The sequence below is a fragment of the Octopus bimaculoides genome, chromosome 1, assembly GCF_001194135.2.
Source record: "Octopus bimaculoides isolate UCB-OBI-ISO-001 chromosome 1, ASM119413v2, whole genome shotgun sequence".
Classification (NCBI taxonomy): domain Eukaryota; kingdom Metazoa; phylum Mollusca; class Cephalopoda; order Octopoda; family Octopodidae; genus Octopus; species Octopus bimaculoides.
This window is the reverse complement of record NC_068981.1, coordinates 81,011,739-81,034,389: the sequence shown is the minus strand read 5'-3', so window position 1 is coordinate 81,034,389 and position 22,651 is coordinate 81,011,739. Positions and strand designations below refer to the sequence as shown.

General features: G+C 34.9%; 1 protein-coding gene across 3 annotated transcripts in view; it reads right to left on the bottom strand.

Moving 5' to 3' along the window:
• The window catches only part of LOC106874563 (breast cancer anti-estrogen resistance protein 3 homolog), a 235,446-nt gene that overhangs the window by 71,860 nt on the left and 140,935 nt on the right, over positions 1-22,651 (bottom strand). Inside the window, exon 1 of one of the 3 annotated variants that reach the window (XM_014922335.2) lies at positions 21,611-22,317. The exons of the other annotated variants lie outside the window; for them this stretch is intronic. Within the exon in view, the coding sequence (XP_014777821.1) occupies positions 21,611-21,693 (83 nt within the window). The 5' untranslated portion in view covers positions 21,694-22,317. Of the gene's footprint in view, positions 1-21,610; positions 22,318-22,651 lie in introns of those variants that run through there. 3 annotated transcript variants of the gene reach the window in all.

Sequence of the window (22,651 nt, the reverse complement as noted above, 5' to 3'; positions counted from 1 at the left end):
GTTGCTAAGCAAGCTACTTACCACACAGCTAGTCCAAGTTTATAATTATGCATAGAGGGTGTATATATATATATATATATATATATATATATATATATATGTATGTATATATATATATTTTATTAATAGTAATGGTAAGAACAAAAGAATGAATGAGACCTCGATATTATATAAATAGAGGAAGTTATCTGTAATATATGTGACAATTATTTGGTTGCCATAAAAAGACTTCGAGTTTCGTATGTTGGGGCTAGCATTTTTTGATTGCCTCGATAACTGACAAGATGCTGGAGCAGGTTTCTGCCCCAACATCCGAAAATCGGAGTCTTATTATGGCAACTGAATAATTGTCACATATTATATTACAGATATGTATATATATGTATGTGTGTGTGTATACATATACATATATGTGTGTATTTACATATATATGTATATATCTGTGTGTATACGTGTATATATATATATATATATATATATATATATATATATATCATCATCATCATCGTCGTTTAACGTCTGCTTTCCATGCTAGCATGGGTTGGACGATTTGACTGAGGACTGGTGAAACCGGATGGCAACACCAGGCTCCAATCTAATTATATATATATATATTACGCATACATACATATACATACATACATACATATAATATTTTATGATATGCCCCCTCTCCAGTATTTTTCTGTTATTATTCCTGCTAACTTCAAACCCTTTTATAATTCAGCTTCTGATCATTGTAATGAGGTTCTCAACCAACCTGTTCTACATACCTATAGTATTCGTACACCCAGTTGTTAACATCTGTTCTCATATCACATCCTCTCCCATATGCAATCATATAAACATACAAAGCACTTCTGCAAATCTTTTAACACACAGACATGCATGCACACAAGAACACCTTAAATATCTTCACTTAGTACTAGTACCATACTGTGGGTACTAAATCTGAGTGGGAACTCAAACATTTTACCTAAGGTAATCTAGTACATCACTTTGGAAAATACATACCATATGTTTGGATGACATCAAACCAGGTTTATAATTAGTAATGAAAATGTGAAATAGAAATAGTGGAGAAGTATATATTAGTATTGTACCTTGAACATATATATGTGCAAAATAAGGTTAATTACAATAATGGTGTAAAATTTTAGCACAAGGCCTGCAATTTTAGAAGGAAGGATTAAGTCAAATACACTCCAGTGCTCAACTGGTATCTTATTTTATTGACACTGTAAGGAGGAAAGGCAAGGTTGACCTCAGCAGGATTTGAACTCAGAATATAAAATGCCAGAAGAAATGCTGCTAAGCATTTTTCCAACATAGTAACAAGTCTGCCAGCTCATTGCCTTAAGATTCATTGCCATTTAACATTCACTTTTCCATGCTTGCATGGGTCAGATGGAATTTATTGAGGCAAATTTTCTACTGCCAGATGCCCTTCATGTTATCAACCCTTACTGGTTTCCATGACAAGAGTACACACACACACACACACACACACATACATATATATCTGATGGGTTTCTTTCAGTTTCCATCTACCAAATTCACTCACAAGGCTATGGTTGACTTGGGGCTATAATAGAAGATACTTATTCATGGTGCAGTAAGTAGATTTGATTGATGGAAACTGAAAGAAGTCCATCATGTGTGTGTGTGTGTGTGTGTGTGGGTGTGTGTGTGTTCCTTGTTTTGGTATCACATGATAATTGTAAATGTATGTGGTTGTTATACACCATAGAGGTAATGTCATTCATTTCCAATATTCTGCAGAAACATGTCTGACTATGAGGAAAATATTGCTTACTTGGAAACAAATGAGGTTTGGTGACAGGAAGGGCACCCAGCTGTAGAAAATCTGCTTCAGTAAGCCCCCATCCAACCCATGCAAGCATGAAAAAATTCACATTATGATGATATATTACATTGATTGACAAAACAATGAAGGTATCTCTGAATGCTGCAAAAATTAACAGCCAAACCTCCTTAAAATTACACCAGAGAGAGAGAGAGAGAGAGAAAGAAAGAGAGAGAGAGAGAGAAAGAGAGAGAGAGAGAGAGATTGGATAATGTATTCCTAGGTAAACTATGTCTGAAAATGAAAATAAATAACAAAATGACTTATCACTGGAATGTCTTTGAGTATAAGTCTGCTCTTACAGAGCTGATGTAGAGTGAAACAACAATGATAAGCAGTCAGATTTATTGACAACATACACCATTTTCTTATAACAGCATATCATTTATATGGTTGTCAACATAAGTTGGCATTCTTGAAAGATTTACACCCATAATAAAATCTATTACCTACATTTTAATGATGCAATATTTTGAGTCAATGAGAGAAACCGCATGTGGTCACACAACTTGTAGGAAATAACTATTTTGCAACAAATTACACCTGAGTAAAAAAAAAAAAAAACCAGGATGATTATGGTTGGAATACCATAGATCATATATTTGCTACATCAAAAGTTGTTGTTGGCACTCTGTCGCTTACAATGCCGAGGGTTCCAGTTGATCCGATCAACGGAACAGCCTGCTTGTGAAATTAATCTGCAAGTGGCTGAGCACTCCACAGACACATGTACCCTTAACGTAGTTTTTGGAGATATTCAGCGTGACACAGTGCGACAAGGCTGACCCTTTGAATTACAGGCACAAAAGAAGCAGGAAGTAAGAGTGAGAGAGAGTTGTGGTGAAAGAGTACAGCAGGGTTCGCCACCATCCCCTGCCGGAGCCTCGTGGAGCTTTAGGTGTTTTTGCTCAATAAATACTCACAACGCCCAGTCTGGGAATCGAAACCACGAGTCCACTGCCCTAATCAATGGGCCATTGCGCCTCCACACATCAAAAGTGACCACAGGTTAAACAGCAGTGCCAAAATATTTCACATAAGTCTATCAAACTTATCCCTTCTTATAGTTCTGATCATAAAACAAAGCAACTGCACTGTTTGCAATAAAAAGCAAAATTTCAATATTTGATTACTAAATAAGCTGTCAATCAATTTAAAATCGTGTGTGTGTGTGTGTGTGTGTATTTGGTTTTGTTCATCCACATATTGTAATAGTTACCACAAGTTCACTCAGCATGAGGGTAGGGCTCACATATCTGGGATGGTGTTTTTTTTTCAATACTCCCTCCACCACATACACAGTTATGGACTGTATTAAAAAAAAGTGGCTGTGTGGTTAAGAAGCTTGCTTTATAACCATGTGGTTTCAGGTTCAGTTTTACTATGAAGCATCTTGGGCAAGTGTCTTTTACGATAGCTTTGTGAGTGAATTTGGTAGATGAAAACTGTGTGGAACCCACCATATCTGTGTGTGTGTGTCCCTGATCACCACTTGACAAATACACACACACACACACACACATACATACATACACAAATACACACACACATACACATATATATATATATACATACACACACATATATACATATATATATATATACTCTTTTACTCTTTTACTTGTTTCAGTCATTTGACTGCAGCCATGCTGGAGCACCGCCTTTTTTAGTTGAGCAAATCGACCCCAGGACTTATTCTTTGGAAGCCCAATAATTATTCTATTGGTCTCTTTTGCCGAACCGCTAAGTTACGGGGACATAAACACACCAGCATCGGTTGTCAAGCGATGTTGGGGGGACAAACACAGACACACAAACATAAACATGCACATACATACATATATATACATATATACGACGGGCTTCTTTCAGTTTATGTCTACCAAATCCACTCACAAGGCTTTGGTCAGCCCGAGGCTATAGTAGAAGACACTTGCCTAAGGTGCCACGCAGTGGGAATGAACCCGGAACCATGTGATTGGTAAGCAAGCTACTTACCACACAGCCACTCCTACACAAAGAAAATATATATATATATACATACACAAAAAAATACATAAGCATAAGTGATCCTTCTGAAAAAAAAAAAATTAAAGGAATAAAAATTGCAGAACAAAATACTTTCAGTTATGATAGACTTTTTCTGAAAGATTGCCCAATAATTTATGCTCGTCTAAACATTTTGATTCTACACTTTCAAAAATATACATCACTCACTTCTTTCCATCACTCTGTCTTCATCCAAAACCCTGCACTTGGTGTTTTGCCCAATTCTTCCTGTCTAGAACTTGCAGTCTTCAAGGGAAATATCTTCCCCTATTTATACTCCAACCTCAATTATTGAGCTTCTGTCAGAACCTTTAATGGGATTAATTTTAACTGTTACCTATTTCTCTAATGAAGCAAGGCCTTGAAAGGTTATGAGGACAATCTTTTAACCTCAATCTAAGATGTAAAAATAATACTCCTGATTTATATTTTCAAATATTTACAAAATCCCTTTATTATTGTAGTTTGTAATGACACCTGTCACTAAAACAACATTCAAGGCTGTGTTGTTTATCCACAACCTTTGCAGAACTTATTTATAGTTTTATACTTTCACTGTGTTATGTAAAGCAGGTCATCACTCAATAAACTTCGCCCACAATAGTCTTTCAAGCTTTTAAGAGATGTTTACCAGTAATACAAAGTATTGCATTTGAAATGGAATTTAGGACATTTGCATTTTAAATGACTTATTAAAAATCAACCGTAGCTTTGTACACATCAGCTTCTATTTTGTGCCCTGCCCTGTTTTGATTATTTGGCAAACTTGTTTTGCTTGATCAATAACTACAACATACACTTATTCGTCAAATATATCTTTCCTGTGTTGTATGTCTAAGATTTTGTCACCTGTAGCTCCCCAGCCTTCTTTAAACCCAAATTTCTTAGTCTATTTCAATACTATTAAGCAATTATTTAAACATGTACTACTCAGTAGGTTTCCTTATTCCTTAATTATAATTTTCTGACTCAATACATAATGTTAAAACCTTCAAAACATCTGGCAGTCAAGTATTTCAATAAAACTGGCCTTCTTCATGGCATGTGTACAGAGCATCTTTCTTTAATAAATAGAAACTTAAACTGTAAAGATCATCAAAATCACCTTGATGGTATGTACACCAGGCTTCCCATGAAGGCTCAAAATATCACATGACATGGGCACAAGACCAAATAAAAGATATATGAACACATTCCACCCATCTTTGCTATTATTATTCTTGCTCAAAACAGAGCAGGCATTTCTATCATTCTGAACACCAGGCCATATCACATTATATTTCAGAGACTTCCATACCCTCTTAGAGAAGACCACTCAGACACCATGATGTAATTGCTGAGACGCACAACTTAAAATTAAGGACCTACCAAAGCTAATTGGGGACAGAGATTCCTGGTGCATTTGGGTGAAATGCATCTCTGTTGCAGCTACTTAAAAATGACAAATTTCTTTTTAAAACAAAAGCAAGAGTTAGGTATTCATGTCAGAAAAGAAATTCCTTGCTTCATCAATTATGAAACAAAAATTTTTTTAAAAAAAGACAGAGAAAGCAAAATACATGTTGGGATTTGGTGAGATTATAATTATTAGGAATATGGTATTGAAGTTGGAAGACAGGAAGAGATTACTCATTTTGAAATAGACACATGATTTGAATTAAATTGGAATTTTATGTCCTTTATTCTTACAGTTTCACATTTCATGAATTTGATTTATTAACCACAGTTTTTTTTTTTTAATCATCCCTCAAAGGAGAGAGAAAAACAGAAACCAAAACAAACAGAAAAATGTATTTCAAACTAAGACTTGATTAATCTTACAAATCATCCTTAATCAAGGCCTTAGAAAATTTATCTTATTCAGGCTGTGTGAAGTCTATCTTTCAAGAACAATATTTTTCCTTTAAATAATTCCATATGACAGAACTTTACAGACAAATAACAAATGTTAGGTTATGTAGCATGCTACGAAATACGACAGAACAGGAATTCAGGATCGTGTTTTACAGAATATTTAAATATTTCAAAGAAATATTTTGTGAAAATTAATGTAATTGATCCTCAGATAAAACAAGGAAGGAATCGAGGTTAAATGTTTGGCTTATATATCAATTGAAATGCAGTGCATGATGTCCTGAAACTGAACTCAAAACATTGCAGTATCAATGAACAGATTTACATCATCACAATAATGGAAGAATGAAGTAATTTCTAAATAGCCATGTCATGTTTACACACACACATCCACATATTTTGGGGTATGTGACTATGTCCATTATAAGTGTGTGGATGTTATGTAATGAATACATTTTAGTGGTCTCATGGTGCCAACCTTAAACATACAGTTTTAATCTTGGAAGGAAAAAGTTGGGTGTTTGCTGGTGACTTTGTTTAATTTATTTAGAGTTATGTCGTTTTTTTCTTTCCCCTCCTTGATTTTGTATAGTTGAAAAAGTAGGACAGTTGCTGAATATTACACATTCATTAAATCTTTAACACTCACAATATATATAGGATGACAGAATCTTGTTTTTTCATCCCAGTATTATTCAACAAATGAAATGTAAATCTATTATATTAACAGTGTTATCAGAAATAAATTGACATTAGAAATGCTAATGATTGTTCTTTGCAGTTTAGTTCAAAGCTTGTCTGGTTCTCAACAAGTGATTTCACAAATACCAAAATCCTATCTCTGTGAATCTCAAACTAAGACAGTACCACTCTCATTCTCTGGTTTTCTCTCTTAGACAAAGAACAAGGTCAAACGTAGGATAGTAATTGAGAAGTGAGAGGGAAAATAAGTTGGGAAAAAATTCCTCCAGAAGGATGGAAGTTTTAGAGAGGAAGGATAAGACTCATTAGTAGGTTTCTACTTTGCCACTGGTACTGTCTCCTTAACTCTGCTTTCCTTCTTTTACGCTTGCTGTAAACAAAGTAAAGATAACAAATGAGTAGAACAAAGGATTAGTAGCTAGTAAATATTTTCATTTTATATGATGCATTTGTGAAGAACATTATCATAGGTTATGAGTTGCCAACAAATAGATCACTGGTTCACAGCATTTCCACTGGTAAGAATAACAAGAAGGTAATTGTGTAGTTCAAGTTAAGTAGAAACTGTGTTGCAAGTTGAAGGTGTGGTACAACTTGGAGTTGAAGGGTGGGAGGCTACTGGGAGTTGAAGGATGGTGGGTACTTGGAGTTGAAGGACAGGGTCTATGGTCAACTTTGGAACCAAACTGAGGTCTCTTTCACCATGACAGGAACTTTGACCAGTAGTGTTATTGGAAAAGAAGACTCCAGGACCTATATTGTTTACTGCTGTCCTTTTCTTTCCTTTCTAGCTACTTGAGGTCAGAAGGGTCTCACGTGGTGTTTGCTGCCACAAGTGTAACAGCTAGGCCTTCTACCATGACCTGTTAGTCTCATGTCCTATGATTCTACACCTACAATGGGACAGTTTCAGAATGACTTTAAGGTCTTAAGGGATCATAATGACTCGTTATTTCAAGTGGATTTCCTCAAATTATATATATATTGCTCTTCATCACATCTGCACTTATCAATGTTCATGATGCACTACAAAAAGCTTTAATGTTGCTGTCAATGCCATCAACAGTCATTCTTTGTGTTGAGCTGATCCATACACTGGCAAGAAGAGACTGAGAGAACCCCCCACCCATAAGCCCATCGAGTAAGTGTGTATTTTACTATGTTAGCTTGCTGTTTTACTTCATCCTCAATCCCCAGATCAAATATGTTCATCAGAGTGTCCTTTAATTCATCCTCAGAAAGCATATAAAATATTAACTTTCTCTACAAAGCAAAAGGATATCAGCTTTCTCTATGTCTGTTTTTGGATAAATTCTTTGGCCAAAGAGAGACAGTCCTTCATGGCACACCCGGCACATACATTTCTATGACTGAGCAATGTCTATATTTAGAATCTTTTGGTTGGCTTCAACATTTGCAAAGCTTTGTGTTGTTGACGTTGCATTTGCTGTTGTTAAACAAATCATGAAAATCATTCTTATATATGTCAAAAACCACTAAAACATCATTGATTTGGTTTCAAAATATTTGTGCTCTGATTTTAGTTCTTTTTTTTTTTTTAGCTCTTTTTGTTTTCACTTTTGTTTTTCATTTTTCTTTTCACTGCAGTTGTCAAGCCTTTTGTTTGCTGACATTTTGCAGTGAATGTCAAATAACAAAAAAGTATTAAAAATGCCCTTTTTTTTTCTCTAAACTTAAGCCAAAAATTTAACAACAAACTGCTCACCTTACTTTGAATGAATTGACACAGAAAAAGTAACCTATTGTGGGAACAAAAAAAAAAAAAAAAAAAAAGAAATCGCACAATAACAGTCATCCAGAAATGAGAATGCTGTGAAGTACATCCAATATTAATAATTCTAATACAGGCATAAGGCCTGAAATTTATGGGAAGAGAACAGTCAATTATACTGATCCTAGTACTTGACTGGTACTTTATTAACTCCTGAAGGATGAAGGTAAAGCTAGCCTAAGTAGAATTTGAACTCAGAACATAATTAAATAGTTTCTAATGACTTACAAATAATGATAATAATAATAATAATAATAATTCATTCTATTATAGGCACAAGGACTGACATTTTGGGGGACTGGGGTGGGGGAAGTTGATTATGTCAAACCCCAAAAGTATGAAAAGCAATGTTGACCTCTGAAATTTGAACGCAGAATAACTTTACCAATAAAAATAATAGTTTACAATTTAGGTACAAGGCCAGTGATTTTAAGGGACGGGAACTAATTGATTACATTGACCCCAGTACTTGACTGGTACTTATTTTATCAATCCTGAAAGGATGAAATGTTAAGTTCACCTTAGTGGAATTTGAACACAGAATACAAAAGAGCCAGAAGAAATGTTGCTAAGCATTTTGTCATGTTAAACAATTCTGCCAGCTCAATGCCTTAATAACAATAACAAAATTCTTTAAAATACTAAAATTAACAAAATACTTGGTTCATAGAAAATATATTTAAAAAATCCTATTTAAAATTCTGCAGGATATTAAAGAAGCAAGCTTGAATGCATTAATTATAGAGATAAAAACATAGAATGGATACCATATTTTTATTCTAACCAGATGTTGTTGACAAATATTATGTAAAAAAATTATTAATATTAGAAAAGAAACAAACTCTTATAAATAAAAACCCAGTTATAAATTTACAAACTTATTTAATTTTGAATCAAGAGAATATATCCCAAGGACAAGCAAAACAAGGGGAAATATGAAGACTTAGGATGTTGACCGCAATCTGAGCAATGGAAACTGATAAACTGTTATATCTGTAAAAAAAAACTTGGAAACAACAAAGAAATATTGCAATGTTTTTTTCCTGTTAGTGATGGCTGTTGTTTATTAACCTCACGTTAACCGTGACTGAGTGGAGGAGCAATGGCCCAGTGGTTAGGACAGCGGACTTGCGGTCATAGGATCGCGGTTTCGATTCCTAGACAGGGCATTATGAGTGTTTATTGAGCGAAAACACCTAAAGCTCCACGAGGCTCTGGCAGGGGATGCTGGCGAACCCTGCTGTACTCTTTCACCACAACTTTCTCTCACTCTTACTTCCTGTTTTTGTTGTGCCTGTATTTCAAAGGGCCAGCCTTGTCACACTGTGTCACGCTGAATATCCCCGAGAACTATGTTAAGGGTACACGTGTCTGTGGAGTGCTCAGCCACTTGCATGTTAATTTCACGAGCAGGCTGTTCCGTTGATCAAATCAACTGGAACTGGCGACGGAGTGCCAACAAACTGTGACTGAATAGATCCATGAGCAAATGTGGTCAAGTCAAGTCCTTGTTATACTTTTTTCAGGCAGTATATCTCAGATTAACCCCTTAACATTTAATCCAGCCATAACCGGCCTGAATATTCTATCTTTCACACCTACTCTACAATGTCATTCTAAAAATATACAAACCCACAACTGAAATCTTGAAGTTAGAAGATAATTCAAAACAATGTGAATAAATAGGGAATACATTTGTCAAAGAAGTATGAACTCTAAAGGGTTAAATTATCCTGTACCTGTTTTTTTTTTGTTGTTGCTTTGGACAGTAGAACTGACTTAATAATTTCTCGTGTTAGTGGTTGTTTGTTTAGATGAGGTATGGGCAACCTTTTCCAAGCAGCATGCTACATGAGACATGGCTCACCAGCAGGTAGACGGCACTACTAGAAGAGTTCAAGGGAAATTTTTGTTAGGAATGCTCAGTTTGTCCAAGACTGGTTTAGATTCATGTGTTTCCTAAATGAAGCAAACCTAGAATTAAAGGCGTTCCAACCATAACCATGTTGTCTTTTTTTCCCTGTTTTTTCCCCTTTAAACTCATTCTTCAATTTCTAAATGTTAGGGAGTGATAAGAAAGTGATTTGACTGCTATTTCTAATGGATCAGTTGACCATGGAGAGGCTCTTTCATGGTTCATAATGTTCATAGTTTCTCAGTAGAGTTTCATGAGTAGAAATATAAAGCTAAAAAGAATAGAAGGCAGTGGATTACCTATTAATTCCTAGTTTATTTACTGCATATCTAAAATAGTAGCCCCAATGTGGTAGCTTGATCTTCTGGAAATAATAGCCAAATGTTTCTCAAAAGGTCACACCTCATAGCTTGAAATAATAAGTATGCATTGATTAATGTAATTTCTAATGTACAAAAAGGCAGGATGGGCTAAATAACAGCATAAAATAGAAATATTTAAATTCAAGTATATACTATTTATTACTAAGTAGGTGCAGACTTGTCTGTGTGGCTGAGATTTGCTTCCCAACCATGTAGTTTTGGGTTCAGTCCTACTGCATGGTACCTTGGGCAAGTGCCTTCTACAATAACCCCAAGTCAACCAAAGCTTTGTGAGTGGATTTAGTAGATGGAAATTGAAAGAAGCACATCATATATGTATGAGAGTGTGTGCTCATGTGAATGAATTTGTATTTCTCCTTGTATACAGTTGGTGAGGGCATTGTCTGTTTCCATTTCTCTACATAAACAAACCCAGGCCAATTGTTGTTTGATAGACTGGGAGATTATTACTTCACTTGGAAACATGTGGGGACTGGTGTCAAAAAGCAAGTCTAGCCATAGAAAAATCCTACCACAATATATTCTCATCTGACCCATGCAAGCATGGAAAACTAGATGTGAGAACGATGATTATTACTGGGAGAAAATAGACTGGCTAATTAACCCTTCAGTTTCCATTTTGTGGTCAACATCATGTTTATGTTGTTTTTCAATGCTGGCATAAGTTAAAAGGGTCACCACTGCCTTATGTCCTCCTATATGGGGGCCATGTCTTACTCATGTTCCGTTCTTGCATGATTTCTATGGCTGGGTACCCTTCCTAAAACCAACCACTTAACACAGTGGACAAGAAACATTTTGTCATGATACTATCACTTCAGAGGTTGTTATATCCTTTGCAAAACTAAAGCTATCTCTTTATCCTATGTGTCTTAATTCAATTACCAACCACTTTACAGTGTGTACTCAATGTATTTCATTATGGCACCTGTACTAAGAGAGGTTGTCATGTCCTTAGCAAGACTAAAGCCTCTTTTCTGTCCTATGTGTTTATTCACCAACCACTATACAGAATGTACTGGATGTATTTTATAATGGCACCTGCACTAGAGAGGTTGATGTGCCCTAGGCAAGACTAAAGCCTCCTCTCAATCTAATGTGTCTCCATTCATTCTCTAACCACATTACAGAATACACCGAATGCATTTTGTTGTGGCAGTAGTGGTAGAGATGTCAATGAGAAAATATTGACAGGATGTACAAAATGCGATCTAAAGTAACAATTAACCATGAGAAAATAATGATGAATGTTAATAACCACAACAAAAGAAATTAATGGATATTAATTGGTCAGATGTTAGAAACTAAAGATTTGGGAAAATACTATTCAATTCAGTTGTGTTGCTGAAAGTTCATTTTGTGTTCATATACTGTTCATATATCAAAATGTCATTGTAATTGCTGCGAACATACATTTTGTTTTTTTTCTGTTGCTATTTAGATCTGCTCTGTATGATTTAAGATATTCCAGCCACAACTAAATCATGTTTTTACACGTTAAGATAGTAGGGAAGAAGTTGAGAAAATCTAGCTGTTATTTCTAGCAGGAAGAGAACCGCATAAAACTACTTTGATGACTTATATTATTAGTGGTGGTGGTGGTGGTAATGGTTAATTTTAGTTAGTTAAAACAATAACAAACATCCAACTGGATAACATACAAATTCAAAAATATCAGATATATGGCCAATATACTATTTCTGGTGTTTTTCTATTTCTCAGAAAAGTCTGACAGATTTCAATTTTGGTAGGATTTGAACTTAGAAATTGTAAATGACCAAATTACCAAACTTAGAATTGTAAATTAACCAGAAGAATTAAGCAGCGAAATGTGTCACAATTAAGACATCAATGATAAACTATCTTTTATAATATGAAATGGTAAAGGGAAGAGAATATAGTATATTTTTAAAGCTTGGTACTTACTCTATCGGTTTCTTTTGCTGAATTGCTAAGTTAAAGGAATGTAAACAAACCAACACCAGCTGTGTGGGGAACAAGTACATATGTATACACACACATGATGAACTTTCACACACAGTTTCTGCTTATCAATTCTCTTGCAAGGCATCGGTTGGCCCAGGGAAAATGTAGGACATACCTGACCAAGGTACTGTGCAGTGGGACTGAACCCAAAACCATGATGTTGCAAAGCGAGCTTCTTAACCACATAGCATAACTGGCCAAGATTTTCAACAACAAACATAATAATATGAAAAAAAAAAAAAAGGGGGCTGAAAAAACAAGCTAAATGTATTTTATTTTTAATTAAAAGGTTATTGATATGAAATAACTTTTGTATTTTGTTGTTATCAAGATACTAAGTATGGATGGTCAATATCTGGAAGGGAAGTTGATTGTAAGACTTTATACGCATATCTTGACAGTAACATTGAAGGTGCATGGTTCAGTGGTTAGAGCATTGAGCTCACAATCATGAGACAGTGAGTTTGATTCCTGGATTGGGCTGCGTGTTGTGTTCTTGAGCAAGACACTTTATTTCATGTTGTTCCAGTTCACTCAGCTGTAGAAATGAGTTGTGACATCACTGGTGCCAAGCTGTGTTGGGCTTTGCCTTTCCCTTCGATAAGATTGGTAGCATGGAGAGGGGAAGCTGATATGTATGGGTGACTGCTGGTCTTCCAACCTTGCTTGGACTTGTGCCTCAGAGGGGAACTTTCTAGGTGCAATCCCATGGTTATTCATGACTGAAGGGGGTCTTTACTCTGATAACAGTAATAGTGAATGGGTTCAAACTCTCAGTTAAACACTCCCAACTGACTCATCTTTCCTTTGCTTGTCACCCATATTATGTCTGCCATTCCAAGCAGCTCACTAAATTATCCACCAAGTCTATAATCCTGCAAACAATGGCTCTCTGGAATTCATCCTCTACACAAATTTCTCAGGCAGCTTTCAACTATTCAAAAGCATTAACTGCATTTATCTCACTTTTACTCAGGGAAACTGTGAAAGCCAGAACACAGTCCCTCTTCCAGATCAAACAAATAACAGCTGACCCATTAGTATTTAAACTAGTCATATCTGGCTCAAACATCCTACTTGTTCTATGTTAAAATTGGCCAGTTCTGGCCTCTCAAACCTATCCTACAATGTCAGTCTAAAAATAAGCAGTTATATCATTGAAATATCAAAGCTACAAGATAATGCATGATCAATTCAAAACAATGTGAAATAAGCATTACAGCTGACAGAGAAATCTGAATGCTAAAGGGTTAAGAAAACAGTTGAAAATCAAGAAAGTGGGATAACAATTTAGGCATAAGGTAAGAGTATGTGACATTCATGCTTTCCACAAAGTTATTAGCAATATAAATGGAGTGAATTAGGTTAAAAACGGGGACCAAAAATGGGTTGTAGATTTAGACTACTGGAATCCATCACCTCTTGCTCAGTGGCAAAATTAATAATAGTCTGTAGACAGTATGGCTGGGTGTGGTTGTTGGGAAGAATGAACAAAGACATGAAGTAAATATTGTAAATAAATTTATCCTATTTACACAGTGATAATCAATTCTAAATTTGAATAAACATTTCATTTCCTCTTCAATAAACATTCAGCTCTTTAACAAAACATGTGGGAGGCAGAAAATGTGTTACATAACCCTGGCTATATATATGTAGGCTTCTGAATGAAGAGATTTAGTAGGTTACAAAGAATAGGGAAAACACTGGAATAATACGATATAAAAATAAATGAAAGGACAAAACAGGAGACTATAAGTGTGTATGTATGTATGTGTGTATTTGTGTGTACATGTGTGTGTGTGTGTTTGTTCATGTGTAGCTATAATGAAGCAAATGTTATCCAGAAATATATAAACTGTTTAGTGACAAAATAGACACACTGAGAGCTACATTTCCTATAAAGGTTTTGTATGTTATAAAAATAACATTACTAAACTGTGTATTTGGTTTTGCTTTGTGACTCTAAACTTGTCTTTAGAATATAAAATAAAAAAAGAGGGATATGAAGAAGTAGAGTTCAAATATGTAGTCATTTACATGGATGTGTCTGAACATGAGCAGGTTTAGAAGGTGTGCCTCAACAGATCAATCAGTGAAGTGTTAAAAATCATATATCTAAGCTCCTGTCCAAGTCTAATTTAGCAGTAGGCATGAGTTTACATAGCCTACAGTAGGCATGAGTTTACATAGCCTACAGTAGCCATAGGTAAAGTTGTGACCAGCATAACTTTGTAAATGGCATGCCTAACAAAAATTTTCATCTTGGATATTCTTAGAAGTGGAGCCTGCCTGATGATGAGTTGCAGCCCTCCTGACCATGAGTCATGTCTCATGTGACCCATTTCTTGAAAAAGGTTACCCTTACCTGGCCTATAGTTTGACTAGAAATAGCAGCAGTGATGACAGCCATAACAAACCAAGGGGTAGAACCAGCATACATCTCAGTTTGATCTAAATAAATAAGATCTAAATTTGATAGCTTGTTACTGAATTGTAATCAATAGATTTGTGGGATCTATTTTAAAACGGGGGCCGCATTTTTCATTAATGTTTTACGTAGTGCTTTTGGTACGGAAAGACTTTCAAACTTTGTATACTTATCTATTTTGTGTTATAGAACAGAAAAATATTTTTGTATTCGAATTTATTTCATGTAAAAAATTGTCTTATTTCGATAATTTCAACCAATCACTGACAAGTATTCAGTTGTTTACATTTACTCCTTTGGCTGATTAAGCGATGTAAAGCGTATTTAATCTCCATACCTTCGTTTTATTTGCTTTTTTCATTTTAAATTTGCTTTAACTCTAACCCTAACCCTAAGGTTAGGGTTAGGGTTAGAGTTAGGGTTAGGGTTAATTGTTTCAGAATCGTTTGTTTATGTAGTCGGCACTTAATGTATATCGGCTGAATGGACGTCAGTGATTGGTTGAAATTACAGAAATACGACAACTTTAACATGGAATAATTTATGGATTTCTTTTTTTTTTAAAGTAGACTAAGAGAAAAAGATGTTTTATATGACACATTCTACCAGTGTTCCAAGTTTCAAAGTGTTTCGTTAATGAAAAATGTGGCCCCCCTTTTAAAAAAGATCCAATATTTGTGCTCATATACTTTCCACATAGGGCAAATTATCAGCTGTGTGAATGAACACCTTACTAATTGCCAACATTGGCAATTTATTGAGTAGCAATGAATTATGAAAAATAATGATATTGAGATGAGATACTGATATTCTGCTTTATGTAAATGCTGTTCAGGAAAATCCATGACTTGCTTAGGAATACAGATTGTCCTGCTGCTTAAATAATTGTAGGTCTTCAAGATGCTTGATAAACCTACAGGATAACAAAGCAAGCATTCTGCCTGAAGCAATATTCTATATTTCAGAGCCAATCAGTTTATTTCATATTCATGGCAATAGATAAGGTGGTATGATTTTGTGACCACAGGGTAGAGGACACTGTTTCCTCTGGGATGCTACCATGGTGAATTCCAAACAATGTTGTTCTTATAGGTTTGATTGCTTATCAACACAACAAATAAAGGTTTCTAAATATTCAATGTTACCAACCAACTAATAATACCGTGAGATTTAAAAGGTGTACAACACATGCATCATCCCAATATCTTATGGAGCAAAAAAAACAACAGAAAAACATGGAATTTCATAAAAGATGAAACAGGTAAGCTAAAAAGAACAGCTGAAGATACTCACAAGCATATTATACTTAGAATAACATAGAAATAGCTTGAAACAATGAACTAGATCTAAGAACAAAGTTAAATAAGGAAATAGTTGAACTGGAGTTGGGTTGGACATGTCCAGAGGAAAAGAGAGAACAAGTAAGTAAAAAAAAAAAAAACTGCTGACAGATTGCATTCCAACAGACTGCAGGGGATGACAAAGAATATGATAGAGGATGAGTTGGAAAGGTTTGACAAAAATGGGAGATCAAACATACGAAGCTGAAAGTTATGGAGAGATGAAAGGAAGGACTTTACCCAGAAATGAGAGAGCTATGATAAGTAGATTTGATTGATTGATGAGTCTATGTTGTAATGATAGTGCTATGTGATTTGGTGGTGGAAGAAGATTACTGAGCCAAAATGTACCTGGTATTGATTTTGTGCAGATTTAGCTAACACACACACACATGGAAGAAAAACTTAGTTATTTAAATAAATTTCAACTAATCATAAAACAATTCCTCACAGACGTAGTAGAAAAAGTTGGTTGGACAATGGCTTAGGGGTTATAGAGAAAGATGAAAGCTAGAAGGAAGAACAAATGACTAATTTATGATGAAAACCCAGAACAAATTAACAATCAACCCATTGTGTTAAGTGGTGTCCATAATATGAATATTAGCTTTGCTTTTGTGAGAGGTTTTATAATTCATAATAATGAAACACTGATATTTTTTAACAATAGAATTTATTGATTTTTTTTTTTTAAAGGATTTCTAACATATGTAACAAAGCTTTCATCAACAGCCTTGTAACATGTGCTGCAAAGAATTTGCAATACCCCAGACACCAGTATAGTAAGTATTTAAAGGGATGAAACATGCACTTCTATATATGACTTCTATTGCTGTTGTGAGTAATTAGTCAAATGCTGCTCTAATATATTCAACACTAAAATCATAATTCTCACTTTAGTCAAAATTGATCCAGTATAAGGATGGGTAACACCAATTTGCATATTGCAAAATGCATTGTGCAGTTCAGAGGTGTATGACAAGGTGTAAATGGGGATTTTTCTAGGAAGCTACATACTTCATAGATAGTGTTTATTCAATCACAGTGCATACAGCAATATAAGAACATAGTAGTAGACTGAGCAAATGATGAGCCCTTTATATGGTCACTTGACCTACTAGAAACAGCAGCCAAATCCCTCTGGTCTTAAACAATTAGATATAGATGCCCTTAAAAAATCAGGATGATCAGAACTTTAAATTTTTTTGATGATAGGTTTACTGAATCAAAGTTGACCTGGGGTTAAATAACATTGCAGTGGATCAAAGTATACATCCACCAGTAATCCAGTGTTCAAGATACACTATAAATTACAGTATATGCTTACTACAAAATATACACACACACACATTTGTGGCTCAATGTCTCCCACACAAACACACATACTAGTGAAGCAATAACTGCAGACACTGGAGATCAATAGCAACACATTACACACACTATTAAAAATTTACACGTATCCCTTCACAATTCAGAACATTAAAGTCTCAATACATTCGCGAATCAATGCGAGTATATGTGAATATGATCGCTGTTGAGAGAAATAGCAGCTCTCGATCTACACGTAGCAGTCTTTAAAAAGGACATGATGGACAAGAAAGTAATGAACTGGCAGAACTGTTAGCACGTCTAAGTTCAAATTCTGCCAAGGCCAGCCTCGTCTTTCATCCTTTTCGAATGCGATGAAATAAGTACCAGTTGAGCACTGGGGTCGATATGATCGATTAGCACCGCTCCCCATCAAATTTCAGATCTTGTGTCTATAGTCGAAGGGATTATTACTAAGCAAAACAAAACACGGGATTGTCATATCTTGAATGCCTTTGTCAAAGCTCTACTCAACAACTGCAGGTAAACAGTCAAGGAGGAAGTCTTAAGTTTCAGCAGTGGCAGATAAGAGATGTTCAGACAGAATTGTTGGCAAATGACGAGTGCTAACTAAGAGGTTACGAGTTGTGCGTGGGTGGAGGCAGCCTTCGAAAGGAAAAGGCCAGAGAGAGTGAATTGGGAGGGAGAGAAAGACAATTGAGAACTTGACCTATGAACTTGTAACCTTTCAACAAACATTATTATTTCAATAGGTGGGAACACGTAGTAGAAACATGTTAACGTAAATGCATTTAAGAGTGCGAGAACACGTTGACCTTTCCTGGGAATAAATTTACTAATAACCAGGAAGAGGAACAAGTGTGTGAACTAAAGTTATCTTTTGCCTGTCTATTGTATCTTTCTCGGCCATCTATTATCTTCTGTCAAAGCATGATTATAGTTATTCACGCTAAGATGAAACAAAATTTACTAATGAGCAATACATAAGAGAAAACACTATGGTCCGAGGGACGAGAGATGGTCATCGTCAGCAGCAATAAACAGTTAATAGAATTAGTTGGTGTGAAGATGAGTTCCGAAATTTATCTTCAACTTTAAACCTTTTTAACAACGAGGAAATAATCGAACACGCATAAAGAGAAGGCCGATCGAAGACTGAAACTCAACTTAAAGCATCGAGAACATATAAGTTGTACAAACAGAGTAAAACATCTGATATGACCTATATAGAAAATGAAAAATAAAGCGAACGATCAGTTGACATTTTCCAGTTGCGAGTCAACATATTTTTACAAACATTCTTTGACAACTATATATTTAAAGAGGTCTTAGTTGAACCCTTTATGGACGGGAAACCCAGGGTAACCTCATAAACCAGTCATCACCAGATAAAAATATAGACTGCTCTATTTATTAGAGTGTGCTTCTTCGGATTTATGTTTTTCTAAAAACGCACAATTGTTCGTAATAGAAATCTTGTCAATAAGTATTGAAAGATATTAAAGGAAGACAAACAATATTGTAAAATGTATTAGAACTTTAGCCACGAAAGAATGCCAAGTTATAATCTTTTTCATTTAATACTATGTGAAAAGACTATATCATTTGCAATGCTTTAAGAGAAATCAAAAGTGTCAGCGAACAAAGTAATGGTGACACGATTCGATGGTAACCCTTTTACTTCGTTTGCGTTGCTAATGCCGCTTGAAATGGATATGTTGGATTCAATAATGAATATTCTAGTTGTTCGATCAACTGAACTGCCTGCTCATTGATTTATAATGTGAGAAAGTATTCCACAGACATATGTACTCTTAATCTTAATCACAGGTAGAATTAGGATTATAGTGCGACACTATGACAAAGCAACCCCCACTCTCGGAATTAGAGTCTAGCCGACAGAATTATGTATTTTTCGTCAGTTTTTGTTTCACTCTGAAAGCTTAGGTAGACTTGAGGCTACAATAAAAGACACTTCACCAAGATGTCATGAATTGAGAACAAACCCAGGATCTCATAATTGCGAAGCGAACTCTTTAACCACTTGACCAGGCTTGAGTCCTAATTAATCAAGTGATACTGCACCGCTGTATGAGAAATCAAAATCGTGTATCTGATGCTTCACAAACAACTTGATGTGACAAACTGTTACACGTTTGCAACAAATGTAGTTAGGCTTTAACCTCACGCGTTGGACTTCACACAAAAATATTCTTTCATTCTTTTTAAAAAAGTTATTTCACAGTAAACGCACTGCGAGGACAGGTTTATAAGTGGGACAGTCAAATGTAAAGAAATCAAAGACTTTCGCTGTACACAACTTATCCATAGTTAATTTTGAATTTGTTTCCACAGTCACTACACAGTGCCTGTGTAATTACTTACATACATAGCATATATATATATATATATATATATATACACACACATACAAACAAAAACAAATAGGCTCCCACCGTGCTTCAAACGTGTAATGAAATGTGTGCTGAGTAACAAAGCACATGCAATTAAGTTGCACATATCCAACTTTTAGGTTGTCATAATAATTATTATAGGTTAGAAAGACAGTATTTAATGACTAGCAGCTTGTTTTAATTGACCCCGCTGATACTCAAGGCGTGTAATTAGAGCAACGTCAAGAGGTAGATCAGAAGGAGTGAGGGAGGCAGAGTAGAGAGAATAGAAGGTGTATAAGATTAAAAACAAAACCAATTGAAACTACGTTGTTCTGACAATCTTAATGCGTAACATTTTAAGAAATGAATGAGATGACGTGGGAAAGGCGTTGGCGGGTTTCCCATAGGTTTAAATCCCATTCTTTATTTCTCTAAAAACAGGGAGAGAAAAACAACAGTTATAGAGGTAGTAATGGGGGTATTATTACTTCTGTATTTTCTTTAAACAAACAAGATAGATTAATAGTATCATGAATATTGATTATGTAGGTAGGCGTGTCATTGATTGAGTCGACACAAATATGTTATTGGATCTGGAAGGATAAAATATTAATCGGTTTCGCCAGAGTATGAACTTCAGACCGAGCATAATGAAACTACACTGTAATACAGTGGTTCTCAACCTGTGGTCCGCAAAGGTAGTACTAGAGGCCCGTGAACTGAATTAAATTTTTTTTAATATATATATATATATATATATATATACACACACAAACAAGGATAAGTATATTAAAAGGGGTCCGTGGCAAAATTCATTTAAATAAAAGGAGTCCTTTGGTAGTGAAAATGTTGGGAACTACTGCCGTAATACATCTAGTTTGGCACTTTATATGCCTCAGTTATCTTTACATCCCTTCGTTGTGAAATGAATATTGATTGCGTATAGATAATAATAATAAATAAACAAAAAATTATTGTAGATATAGATGAAACTGAAAAAAATACAATGAGTTTACAGAGGTACACACTTGGGCGAAAGTAAAGAACACGTACACCCGATGTTTACAGTTTTTGTTACGCCGAAAACGGGTGGTGTGCGTAAGTTTATTAAAATACTTGGAATTGAAACCAAACCGTGCATTCGACTCGTCTGGAATTTTCTTCCTCTCTGACCTCATTGGTTTTATTAAAATAATAATAATAAACGATTGAAGCAGGTGTGAAAGAAGTTATGTTTAAGATAGCTGTTATCAAATTTCTGCTCTGCAAGAGTGGTTTTATAAAAGCAATCAGATAAAATAGCTTTGGTAGAAAAAGTTTTCTGGTTTTAATTCGACTTATTAATGTAAATGGAGGTGATAATAGTGGGAAAAAGATGAAGTGTTTTGTTCTGGAATTAAAGTATGTAGTAGATGTTGTATAAACTATGCAGACTCTGCGCACAAAGTAGAAAAAAAAATTAAATACGTGAACTAACATCGAGCGAAGGGTGCTTGAATGACAGACGAAGTGGTTGATACAACTACTACTTCAGTTTATGAGACACGAATGTGTAAATATACGTACCTGTATAAATCAGGGGATTTATCCGTAAACAGTATGTTATCATAATCCGAATAAGAGGACGTTCTCCGAAAGGATTTCATCATTGAAGAACTGGACTGCAGGTCTCCTCTTTGTATATGTGTAATGTATAGAGAATGGAGAAGTTTTTAAACCAACTTCTGTTTCTCCCGTATTATTACCTGTTGTTAAATTTTTTTTATTCGTTTGTTTGGTTGCCGAACTTCGATAAAACTAACAAATCAGTACTGGGATTCATGGTTAATCTTAATCATGTACAGTCCAATGATTCGCTCGCTTAAAGTTGATTTTATTTAATAACAAGTAAATAAATACGCAGACAGAAAACTTGTCAATAGAACAGTGACCATCCTACATTGTCATTATAAAAGTTGTTGTTAATATCAGGTAATATTATATATACTCATATGTAAGTAAGTATATATACTTACTTATACATACATACATAACTTAGTAGAAGCGGCGGTACGATGTCTAGCAGTCTATTACAGGTAGTTAAATCAATTAGCAGCCACAGAAAGGGAAGGAAGACTGATACTTTTCCTAAATGCAGAGGCGGTCTATTTGCCGGTAATATCTGACACCTTATTCTTTTTCATACTGTTGCTTGCAACTAATTCAGTCATAAACTTCGTAGACACAATAATACCCACGCTCACTCTTCCTTCTTCTCACCTCTTCTCTCATGTTATTCTTCACCACAAATGTTTTCAATAAACAGTCCTGTAACTCTGTCTATTGTTTTCGCCTTATTTATTTAACGACGTGGGGGACGACACACACACACACATAAAGAGGGTGATGTTTATATATTTATATGCACACAGATGTCTAGAACGCGGGAAATAGTACTCAATACAAGATTATTATTTAACTTATTCGGATGAATTTCTGCATACAACCTCTTTACCCTACAAATAATATATATAAGAGGTTAAAAACAACAAATTAGTTTATTTTTCTACCGCATGATATATATATATATATATATATATATATATATATATATATATATATATATAT